Here is a 10,862-nt window from a genome sequence, read left to right on the forward strand (position 1 = left end):
TCAGAAGAGGGTATTAGGGCCCCTGGAACTAGAGTTACAGATACTCCTGAGCTGTCACGTGAGTGTTGGAAATCAAACCCTGGTCCTCTGGAAGGGCAGCCAGTGTTCTTAACCACTGAATCATCTCTCCTGCTCCCAATACACTTTGGATTCTAAAGTAAACTACTAACATTTTAAAAATCCTAAGAGTCGATTAACCAACATTTCATCTTTTATTTTTCGTGTACTGTGTACATTGCCAGTGGACTGAAGAACTACTCTTCAAGTAGTTGAAACTGTATACATCTATCTGAAGGTTACTCAGAAAACATCACAATTGCCATTTCAATCCCCAGATCTGTCTCAACTGCCTGTAAAATTCTCTTCTGAAAGACTCAATTGTATTTGGGTCAAAGGTAAAATGAGTATCTGGGTATTAAAGTATTTTCAATTTGAAAATAGAACCTGAAAATAATTAAGATAAACCTAACAATATTAAACATCAATTCACTTGTCTTTATATGTCAGAAAGATTACTAGGGGAAAACCAAGAAGTGGGCTACACATTTCATGTTCTTGTTTTGCCAGTTAAATTTAGTTCATTTTATTTTGCAAAGTTTTTAAGGCTAAATCATATATATATATATATATATATATTTACTGTCAGTAGGATCAGAAGGCAGACCCACCATCCAAAGGGTCTAAGATGGAAACCCAGTATGCCAGAGGGGCCTGGGCTGACTCTCTATACCACTGAGGGTCTTCTACCAGCATGCCAGTCAGAGCTTTTGGTACCATAAGGCCTTTTCATCAGGACAACTACTTTGTAGGTGATACCCACCCCCAAGGAAAGTATTGTTGGGAAAACATAGACACCTAAACGATTTGACCTCTGTATTTTCAAGAACTCAGCAATCACACTTCTGGGCGAATCTTATAAAATAAATGGAATCGTCTCTCCTTGAACGTGTGTGAAGCCCGGTGTTCCTGGTTGGCATCGCTTCTTCTAACCTTGATGATTCCATGTTTTTACCCTTACACTTCTTCAAATCCATGAGTCACGCTCTGTTTATGTTGTCTCAGAACCAATTCCAGCACAGATCCAAACCTAAGGACGCCAGTCAGGAGGAGGAGCTGGGCAGAGAAGGCAGGCCAGCTGTGGGTGCCAGACAAAGGTCAAAATGCAAGCACAGGACGTTTCAACCAGGGCTACAAATCTCGTGACGCCTGGCGCTATACCAACACCAGACTCCTGATTCCATAGCTCTGGAAACAGCTGGATTTTCTTCCTCTGTGTTTGTTTTGGGCATCAAGCAAGAAACTTGAAGGGGAGTGAAGGAGACATTTGTTAGCACATTCTTTGGATTAACAAATTACTTTTAAGATCAATTCTCAAAAATAAAAACCTGACTACATGATTTTTGCGTTTCGATGGAGTTGTTTAGGAAAAGCTTAAGCGAAAAGAAGACACACTAATAAACAAAGCCTCTGTCCACCCTGATCCAGCAGGTCCTTCGCGCCGGGGGGGCGGGGCGGGGGTGGAGCGTCGTGATGTCACAGCACCGCCCTGGTGTTTTTGTGTTCCCAGCTCTTGGGAAAAGCCACCCTATTTCTTTACCTGGTGGTCCTTTACCTTCAGGCCGCGGGATCTCCAGGTCCTTCTCTGGACGTTTGGCCACGTAGTGCGGCGACAGGCGCGTGGGAGCTGACGCGGGTGGAGCGATTGTGATAAGGCTGACATTGACTGGGGGTGGCCAGACAGGAGACGCAGTCACCAGCGCGCGCAGCAGGCCCCGTCCGGGGAGCCCCTACATCCTGAGGTCCATCATGAAGTTCCAGTACAAGGAGGACCACCCCTTCGAGTATCGGAAAAAGGAAGGTGAAAAGATTAGGAAGAAATACCCGGACCGGGTGCCGGTGAGTGGGGGCGGGGAGGGAGAGGGCGAGCTTAGGGAGTTTGGGAGCTGGTTGCCCTGGAGCTGCCAAGTAGCCTGGCGATGGCGGGTGGCCCTGGCGCAGCAGGGTCATCGGAATCACGTATTCTTGACCGGCTTTGACAAGCTTGTATCCCCAGGGCCTGTGCCCACTTTTGGCATCTCGAAAGCACAAGCTGCGCGTGGTGGGTGAGTCAGCAGGATTCAGCACCCGTGGAGGTTGGGATGTGCGTGTGGCGCGGCCTGTGTGTACCGGGCCAACTGGTTGGGGACCCCAGATAGGATTTATTTATAGAAAACGCTGCCCAACCCTGAAACAGCAGATGAGATGAGCCTTGTGCCCATCCATGTCTGCCCAATTGGTTCTCCATGAATCGGAGTTTCGTCCCCATTTCCTTGAGTGTAGGAGGGAAAACTCGAGAAACCCCTAGATTCTGCCCTGCGTTTTCTTAGAATTGGAGTGGGGTGTGGAGGGGGCTTCACCAGGCGGGCCCTCAAACAAGGTCATCCTCTGCGTCACAGTCGGCCTGCCTCCTCCTCATTATTGTCTCCTGGGCCATGTGAGAAAAAAGAAGGTCCTTGCCCTGCACTGTGATGGGTAGCTCCTTGGATCTCAAGAGCCAGGACTGAGAACCGTTTCCTCCCAGAATTATACCCTGATTTAAGCAGCTACAACCTAATTTATGCAGTGGGGAGAAACATACTAAGAGAGTCTTCAGCATCCGGGTGTTTTTCACTTTACCCCCTCCCCCGCCCACTTGCCTTTTTTTTTTTTTCCTCCTCTTTTGAAGGCTGCGCAGCAGAATTGCAAGCAAAGGATGACATCGCTTTTAAATATGGTGGATAGAAGAGCAGAGACTTTTAAAAATGTTTCTCTTTATCCGTACAGGCAGTGTTGTTAGACTAGCGTTCATCTAACTCTGAAGGGTAAAAGAGCTGTGCTAACCTGATAATATATTTTTTTTGATGCATAAGTACTAGGGGGAGGGGTTTCTTCCTTATTCTTTATCTCAGCCAGGGCTACCAGAAGAAATAGAGGCCCAGCAAGAGAAAGCCCTCAGCTCCATTTTCTGCCCTCAGCCTCGTTTTCTATAAGGAAGAAGAGAGTTAACTATTCCACCATCCTCTAGAAATTACACATGCCTGGATCTGCCAGGACGGCTGAACCCGTGGTGCCATCTTACTACACAGTCCTTCACATGTCATTTCCTTGAACTCAGGACCATGGAGGATTGCTTTCGAAATTTCTCTCAATTTGTCAACCCCACTTAGTGTTTTAAAATTCCCCATGGACCACACAGCTGGCAGCACTCTGAATGCCTTGTCTGCCTACTCATCATCTCTCATCACAGAATTAAAATCCCTGTGCTCCAGACATGCTCTGAAGTCACCTTTGGGTGAAGTCACCATCCGCAGGTTTGACATTGCTGGCTGACAGAAGAGAATTCCAGCCTTGGCTGTCATGCTTTAAGAGCTTCCAGAGCCCTTGGCCTTCGGGGTTTTGTTTTTTTGTTCATGTTTTCCAGTTTGTAGTACAGATAGATGAACCAGAATTAAGTGTATAGTCTTTAAGGTTGAGCCCTAGAAGTAGGTTAACGCTTGCTGCCATCTGGAGTTTAGATGGTAGTCAGTGCCAGCCAGGAAACTTAAGTGAATGTCTGCCCATTCTTCAGAACATTAACAGAAACCTGAGCTGTGACCTGTAACTGTTTTCAAATTCAGTTAAAACCCTCCGTACTTCTTCAAGACGGAGCCCCCTCTCATTCAGTTGGTTACCGCACTCACCCAGAATATTGCAGTTTCTCTGTATTCTCCTGTTTATGACTTGATGCTGAATGTTTTACTTCAGTGATAATTTGTAAGCCAAGAAACCTTCACTCAGATCTCATGGATCCTCTGGCTTTCTCCCCCAAGATGGTACCTTTCAGTCTGAGAGGTTCTCAACCTCTCATCTGGTTGTGACATAGAACTCTGATAAATGGGTAGATTTGGGTGGGGGGGGGGGTGAGGGCAACACTGGAGTTGGATTACCTTTTGCCTGGTGTCTTCTCCATCACTGGATCCTAACAGGAGTTCTCCTGCCTTGGTCAGAGGGCCGAACCTTACTATGTTCAGGTATTTACAGGAAAGCCACTAAGTTTCTAAGGCAATCTGACTCACAACTTAAACTTGGCCTCAGAAGAGTTGTGCGTGGGCCTTGGGAGAAGGAATCATGGGGCCTTGAAATAACAGTGTGTTGGAAACCTGTAACAGCAGGAACTGCTGGACACACTATTTTTAAACTTTTGTAAACAGCCCTATGGTGTATGAGCCACTGCTACAGATGCAGAAAACAATTTCCCTCTCCTTTTGGTAGGAGTTCCAGGCCTCCGGGTTCCTGTGGTGAATACCAGGGCTCCCTGTTTCCTGTGCTCTGTTGTTTGTGACCTGCCTTCTTTCCTTCCTCCTTTTTAGTCTATCTCCTTTTCAAGTTTTTTCTATTTAATTTGAAGCTTTGGATTCACATCTGTCTACTCAAGCATTTTCTTGGGCTTATTTACATTGCATTTGGGGTGGGTAGGGGCAGGGATGAAGCAGCTCAGAGAGGTGAGAAACACACTGATGGTCACACAGCTTCTAGTGTCTGTTTCTGCTTTTTTCCTTTATAGTATTTCCCGTTTCTTATATCTAAGATGAGCTTTTCAAAACAAAGAATCTAATGTTAATATTCTTGTAAGATTTTTTTCTGTTCTATGAGCAAATATATAAACATCATCTAAGATTTTATGTGTCTTTTTTTGTTACAAAATAGCTAATTTTTAAAAAACGTTATGAAAATGTGTAATGTTGACATTGAAAATCCCTTAAAATCCTAACACAGCTAATAATGCTGAATAAATTATTGCGTTACTCTCAGAAAGTGTCACTCATCATAAAAATTCATGATAGTTTTCACTCAGCAATGAACATGTTTTTGCAATAATTGAAATCTGAGCCGTGTGTGTGTGTGTGTGTGTGTGTGTGTGTGTGCGCATGTGTGAGTCATCACTGTAGCAGTGTCTGAGACAGTCAAATTCTATAGGGCAAGAAGACTACTGGCTTCGGAAGCCTTTGTCCACGATCTTAAGTTGGCCCCATTCTTTGGGCTGGTGGTGAGTCAGACTATCATGGTAGAAGAGGGAGATCAGCCTTCTGGGCTCAATGACCTAAAACTCCCATGATGCCCCACCCCTCAAAGTTTCCACCACTTGTTCATAGCACCAGGCAGGAGCACTTTTTTTTTTTTTTTTTTTTTTTTTTTTTTTTTTTTTTTTTTTTTTTTTTTAACATAGTGGCCTTTGGAAAGCAGTAAAGTTCTAAACTATAATTTTGTATCTGTGACAAATGGCAGATTCCCCTGTGTGTGTGTGTGTGTGTGTGCACATGTGAGGGAGCATGTGTGTGTTTAGTGTGCATGTGTGTGGAGACCAGATATGGATGTCTTGTACAGTTCTTGCTTACTCTTCACATTACTCCATGTGAACCCAGAGCTTACCACTTGAGTTTCTCCAGCCAGACATCTTGACCCAGGGATCTCCAGTTAATGCCTTCCCAGCATGGGGACTGCACACCCACTGGGCGGTCACACAGATTTTAGGGATCAGAACTCAGCCTTCACACTTCCACAGAGAGTGCTTTTATGACTGCTTCATCTCCTGGGCCCATAAATAATATTTCAGAGGAAAAATAAAACAAATAGGTCATCAGACACATCTTTAGAAACACAAAATATCTTTTCGATTCTCTAATAAAATATCATAGGGTAAATATCATTTACAGTCCTTTATAATTTGTAGTTTACTTAAGCTCAAGGAAATGGGGACTGAAAAGTGACATTGAGCCTGGACAGTGTGGGCAAATTTCAGGTGTGGGGGAAAAAGACAATGCTAGGGTTTTCATTCCTACCTTGCTGTTCTTCTAGGTCATCGTGGAGAAGGCTCCTAAAGCCAGGGTCCCTGATTTGGATAAGAGGAAGTACCTTGTGCCCTCCGACCTCACTGGTAACGGTCTTTCTCTCTTCTGACCCTTCATTCCAGGCAAAGCATTCTTGATCTTTAAGTCTAAGCTGGTGACTATGCATGGGTTGTCACCGTGTGTGGGTTGTGGCCTTGCATGGTTTTCTTCAGGGAGCTGACCAGTACAGATAGGCACACTCTGTCCTCCTGTTTCCAGTTCTGTTTGGTATTTCCCAATGCCATACCCATGTGCCTTAGTCATGGAGACACAGGAAAACAGTACTCTGAGAGTAAAGAACAATAGTTTGTAATTTAGACCACTTTAAAAATCAGCCATGTCATCCTGAGGTCGATCGATTTGTCCCAGTGCCAGCCGTGTCTTGGGAGGATCACATTTCAGAGATTTATATCTAAATACTTTATCTTCAAACGTGTTTGGAGGATGAAAACTGCAAACCCTAGCCTACCTTTTGTTTTGAATTATATGAATTTAGACTTTACCTTGTTCTTAAAGAAGTACCAGGTGCTTTCAACATGCCCTGGAAAGATTCTTTTAGATACACTGTTCATGAATTTGTCTGTCAGCCTCACAGAAGCTTCATTGTTTGCAGGGAGAAGTTGTATGGGGTCATTGCCCCAACACTGGCCCCCATGGTACTGGGAGCCAAAGTCCAGTGGATCTCTTCCTAGTGTTAGCTCTCAGGGTACGAATGGGGCTGGAAACAAACCAGGGGTCCATTTAGATGGGAATGCTTGGATCTCTGTCCTATTCCCCCACAATAGTCATTAGGCTGGGTGGGTTTGCTAATGTTGTGTCTGAAGATGGATGAGGAGGAAGGGAAGGGAGGCAGTCCCACAGTGATGGGTCAGGTGCCAAGGTTCTCTGACAGCATCTGGGTCTGAAAAGCTTGTACTTACACAATAGACTTTTGCTTTGTTTTCTGAGATTTCTTCTACTAATCCCTTTTCATTTCTTGCCTTGCTCTGTTTCCTTCCTGTAGTTGGCCAGTTCTACTTCTTAATCCGGAAGAGGATCCACCTGAGACCTGAGGACGCCTTATTCTTCTTTGTCAACAACACTATCCCTCCCACCAGTGCTACCATGGGCCAGCTGTATGAGGTAATGGCCTTGGTCACAATACCCAGTAGCCTGGTGTCCCCTAGCTCTGGTTCCAGGGTTTGTTAAACACCTGGGAAGTAGGGCAGGAGGTGTTATTTATGGGGATCCTCTTACACACAGAAGCCTGAAGCTGGGAGATTAGATACCTCTTGTCCTTTAGGGACTGAGCACCTACTCAATTTAATCTTTTGAAATCTCTCTTTAGTCTTGCCTGACTGTAGTACTTTATCGCCAGCTCCAGTGGTTCTTGATAGCAAAGCATCCCTGTGCCCACCGTCCTGGTCCTTTTTCTGGAAGCATACTTTGTTAGTGAACTGTGCACTCCAGTCCCTGCCTGTCAGCCAAACACATCTAGCAAAAGATGGAGCAAAGAAACACCAGCAACTCTTGACTCCTTTTCTGTCTGAACCTGGAGCCCTGTCTTCATGGTTAGCTCCCACATAAACTGTCAAGATTATTCGGCTTTTGACAGCCACATCTAGAAGCTCTTTTTTTAGAATAAACCGAAGACCACTAAGAGTCCCTGTTATTTGAGTACAGGGGATGAGTTAAAATGTAAAGTTAAGGTAGAATCTGAATTGAGAACAACTGTAGTAAGGACTTCATATGCAAAAAAATGTGATCGAAGATTGTGACTGTACTATTCCTTGAACGATGTCACACAAGATACTGCCTTCCCATTGTGCTCCAATAGTCAGAAGCACATCTAGTAACCCCTGGTCTAGCCTAGCCCTTATTCTACAACATATATTCCCTTTGAGTATGTATGTCAGTAGGTGTTTTGTGGTATCCGCTCTCCTTGCTAGAGTGAGGAGTTCTTTTTTTTTTTTTTTTTTTTTTATGTGTGTGTATGCATGCAAGTGTAATAGATGTGGGTAAACATCAGAGGACAATTTCAAGGTGTTTCCTCAAGAACATTGTGTGCCTCACTTAAGACAAGGTCTTTCATTGGCTTAGAGCACCAATAGGTTGAGTCACAGGGAATTCTTCTGACACCCCCTCCCCCCCAGTGCAGTTACAAGCACACAACATCACATGTGCCATTTTTATCTGGGTTCTGGGAATTGAACTCAGGTCCTCTGGGCTTGCAAGGCAAGCCTTTACTGATTGACCCATTCCCCCCCCCCTCGTATCCCCCAGCCTAAGAATAATATTTTTTTCAAGGTAAAAATTATTTCCCAATATTTTGTTTGTGAAAGGTTTGGACGCATGCCAAAAACTTGAGAGAATTTTACTGATAGTACTGGGTGACTTACCAGGGCTTGACAGCTCACACGGTGTGCTCTACTAGCGTTTTGACATTTAATTCTTTTATTCATCTGTGTTCATCTTTGAAGATCTTTTTTGTTCTGTTTCACTTTGGGTCTCTGAGATGGGGTCTAGACAGTAAGTTCAGGCTGGCTTGGAATTTGTCAGGTAGCCCAGGCTGGCTTCAGACTTTAATGTTCTTACCTCAGCCTCCCATGTGCTGGGGTTACAGGTGTACATCATTGCACCCAGACAGTTTTGTGTATGTGTGTCTTTTATTAGCATATATTCATTACATAAATTGGCAGTAAGTTTGTTTACAGAAGCATGGACGGCTTTCCAGTGCCTATACTACTATAGAAGATGACCCCTTGTCCTCCTCAGCCATCAATTATGTATAGATCCTCAGAAAGGGGCGGGGCCTCAGGAACCTGTTCCTAGTCATGATGGATTGTTGTCGATAAGCCCGATTTTGGGGAGAACCAGTGCAAATCGACCAAAGCGGCTTGTGAGTTCAGGATGTCTAACACCCATTTTATGCCCAGAAGCCAGCATTCCACACCTGTCCTCACCCTTCCTCTGAGTCTTTACATTGATTCTTCTTCCTTGAGCATTGGATGGGGCAATTTAGATGAACTGTGTGTGGCCAGGCACACGTAATATGTAATCCTGTATTGTTCATACTTTGACCAATTATTAAGCTCTGTAGCCACTGCTGACCACTGTGAACAGAAATGTCTGTGACTAAAGCTGGCTGTAGAACAACTGATTTTTAAGAGTAAGGCTTACTCAGGTTATTTTTCTGCTGTTTGCGGGATGCATTCTTTATGGAAACTTGTGTTTGTGAAGTCCGAGCTCAGTGTGTAGTTGATGCCCTCTTCTTAGTCTTTGTTCCTTTTGTTATTTGTTTTTCTTTTTCCTAGTGCTAAAACTTCAACTCAGGGCCTCACATATTTGAAGGCAAATGCCCTACCACCGGGGTGCACCCCAAGTCCTGTTGCATATTTTAACTGGGAATAATGCTGACTTCCACGCCTTCTTTACAAGATTGTTCAAGACTCAGAATCATAGAGATTAGAAACATGAGTGTTTATATTTTTCTGAGTTGTCTTCTCTCCTCTTTTAGGACAACCACGAGGAAGACTATTTTCTGTATGTGGCCTACAGTGATGAAAGTGTTTATGGGAAATGAGGCAGAAGCCCAGCAGATGGGAGCACCTGGACTTGGGGGTAGGGGAGGGGTGCGCGTGGGACTTGGGGAACCAGAGGGAGGGCTCCCAACCATGGAGGAGACGCAAGGTGAAGACATCGGGAAACATCACACCGCACACGCTGTCGTCTTTTTTTCACAAGCTCAATTGTTACTTTTCTCTGCTTCCTCAGCCCAGGAAGAACTTGTGTTGATTGGCTGTGAGAGCGGGGTGGGGACGACATGATTCACAGCCTTGCTGTGAGCTTTCTCTTGTGCAGTTTCATCAGAGGTTTGGGAGGAGGGCAGGTGGCCGCTAGAGAAGAATACAGTTCAGCAGCGACTCCTGTCTCTTTGGGCAGAGGTTTGATTTTTTTGTCATTTTGTACAAGCCACATAGGCAAAGGGGGAAAGAATGCTGTAGGGGACCATACCTAGGGACCAAAAGATACCCACTGTCACTGAAGCATTGCGACCCCTGACCTCTGTTTCCAATCCCTTCCTCTCCTAGTCCTTTTCTTCCACGCAGGTGTCAGCACCGCCCCAGTCGTGGCAGTAGACATTCGCTCAGACGTTTAAATGGAGTCCTCTTGGAAAATAGGGCTGTGCGAGAACGTGGTTATTGCCAGCCCAAATTTGGGTGGCATTAAACTGGAATTCAGGGTTGAAGATGTCCTGCTCCTCTTCCCATAAGTACCGTGGACTTTCAGGAGCCTCAGGATCAGTCCTCTAGCATTTCCTTCACCTTTCTCATGTACAGGGACAGCATGTCTGTGTGTGGAGGGTCCGGGTTACAAGGTGAGCTAGGTTGCACACCTGTCACTCACTCATCTTCCCCCTGCTGCAGTCTCTTCGGTCTCACACGTACTGGAATGCTAAGCGATGGATGGCCAGCTGTCTCCCTCCGTGGCATCTGCTGTTCAGAGAAGATGGAACGAGGGGCACCAGAGTTTCATGGGGGGCTTTACTCATTCATTTCATTTAGGGACTCTGTGGGGGGGGGAGGGGCAGGAATTGCATTCTCACATGACATTTCAATTCATCTCTACAAATGGAGAGCATCCTCCCTGTTGGGAGCAAACTGTATGTCTGCTTTGTCAGCTTCAGGTTCTGGTACTTTGAAGTCAATGCTGTCAGGCCAGGGAAATAAAATAATTGCTTATCTTAAAAATCTACCTGGATTTAGAATTTGGTGGGTTTTTTTTTTGTTTGTTTGTTTGTTTGTTTGTTTGATTTGCTTTTAAGTGAAGGTGATGTGGACACCTGAATTTTTAAAGAAGTTGAAGTGGGTGTGGGGTTGTCAGTGCTTACATGGGTCGGATGTATACATGCTCATTTCACTGTTGCCTGTGGGTGGATGATGTTACAGTGTATTGTTCCTTGTGTGTTTCAGTGTGCATGTTTTTGTGCCCGGTGTG

General features: G+C 45.0%; 1 protein-coding gene across 1 annotated transcript; it reads left to right on the forward strand.

Annotated features, from left to right (window-relative positions):
- Window positions 1-1,514: 1,514 nt before the first annotated feature.
- On the forward strand, window positions 1,515-10,619 carry Gabarapl1 (GABA type A receptor associated protein like 1). Its single transcript, XM_034511826.1, has 4 exons — window positions 1,515-1,896; window positions 5,854-5,932; window positions 6,889-7,007; window positions 9,382-10,619. The coding sequence occupies exons 1-4, from the start codon at window positions 1,807-1,809 to the stop codon at window positions 9,445-9,447; spliced, it is 354 nt and encodes a 117-aa protein (XP_034367717.1). The 5' UTR covers window positions 1,515-1,806; the 3' UTR covers window positions 9,448-10,619.
- The last annotated feature ends 243 nt before the right edge of the window (window positions 10,620-10,862 follow it).

This window comes from Arvicanthis niloticus, chromosome 9 (genome assembly GCF_011762505.2).
Source record: "Arvicanthis niloticus isolate mArvNil1 chromosome 9, mArvNil1.pat.X, whole genome shotgun sequence".
NCBI lineage: Eukaryota > Metazoa > Chordata > Mammalia > Rodentia > Muridae > Arvicanthis > Arvicanthis niloticus.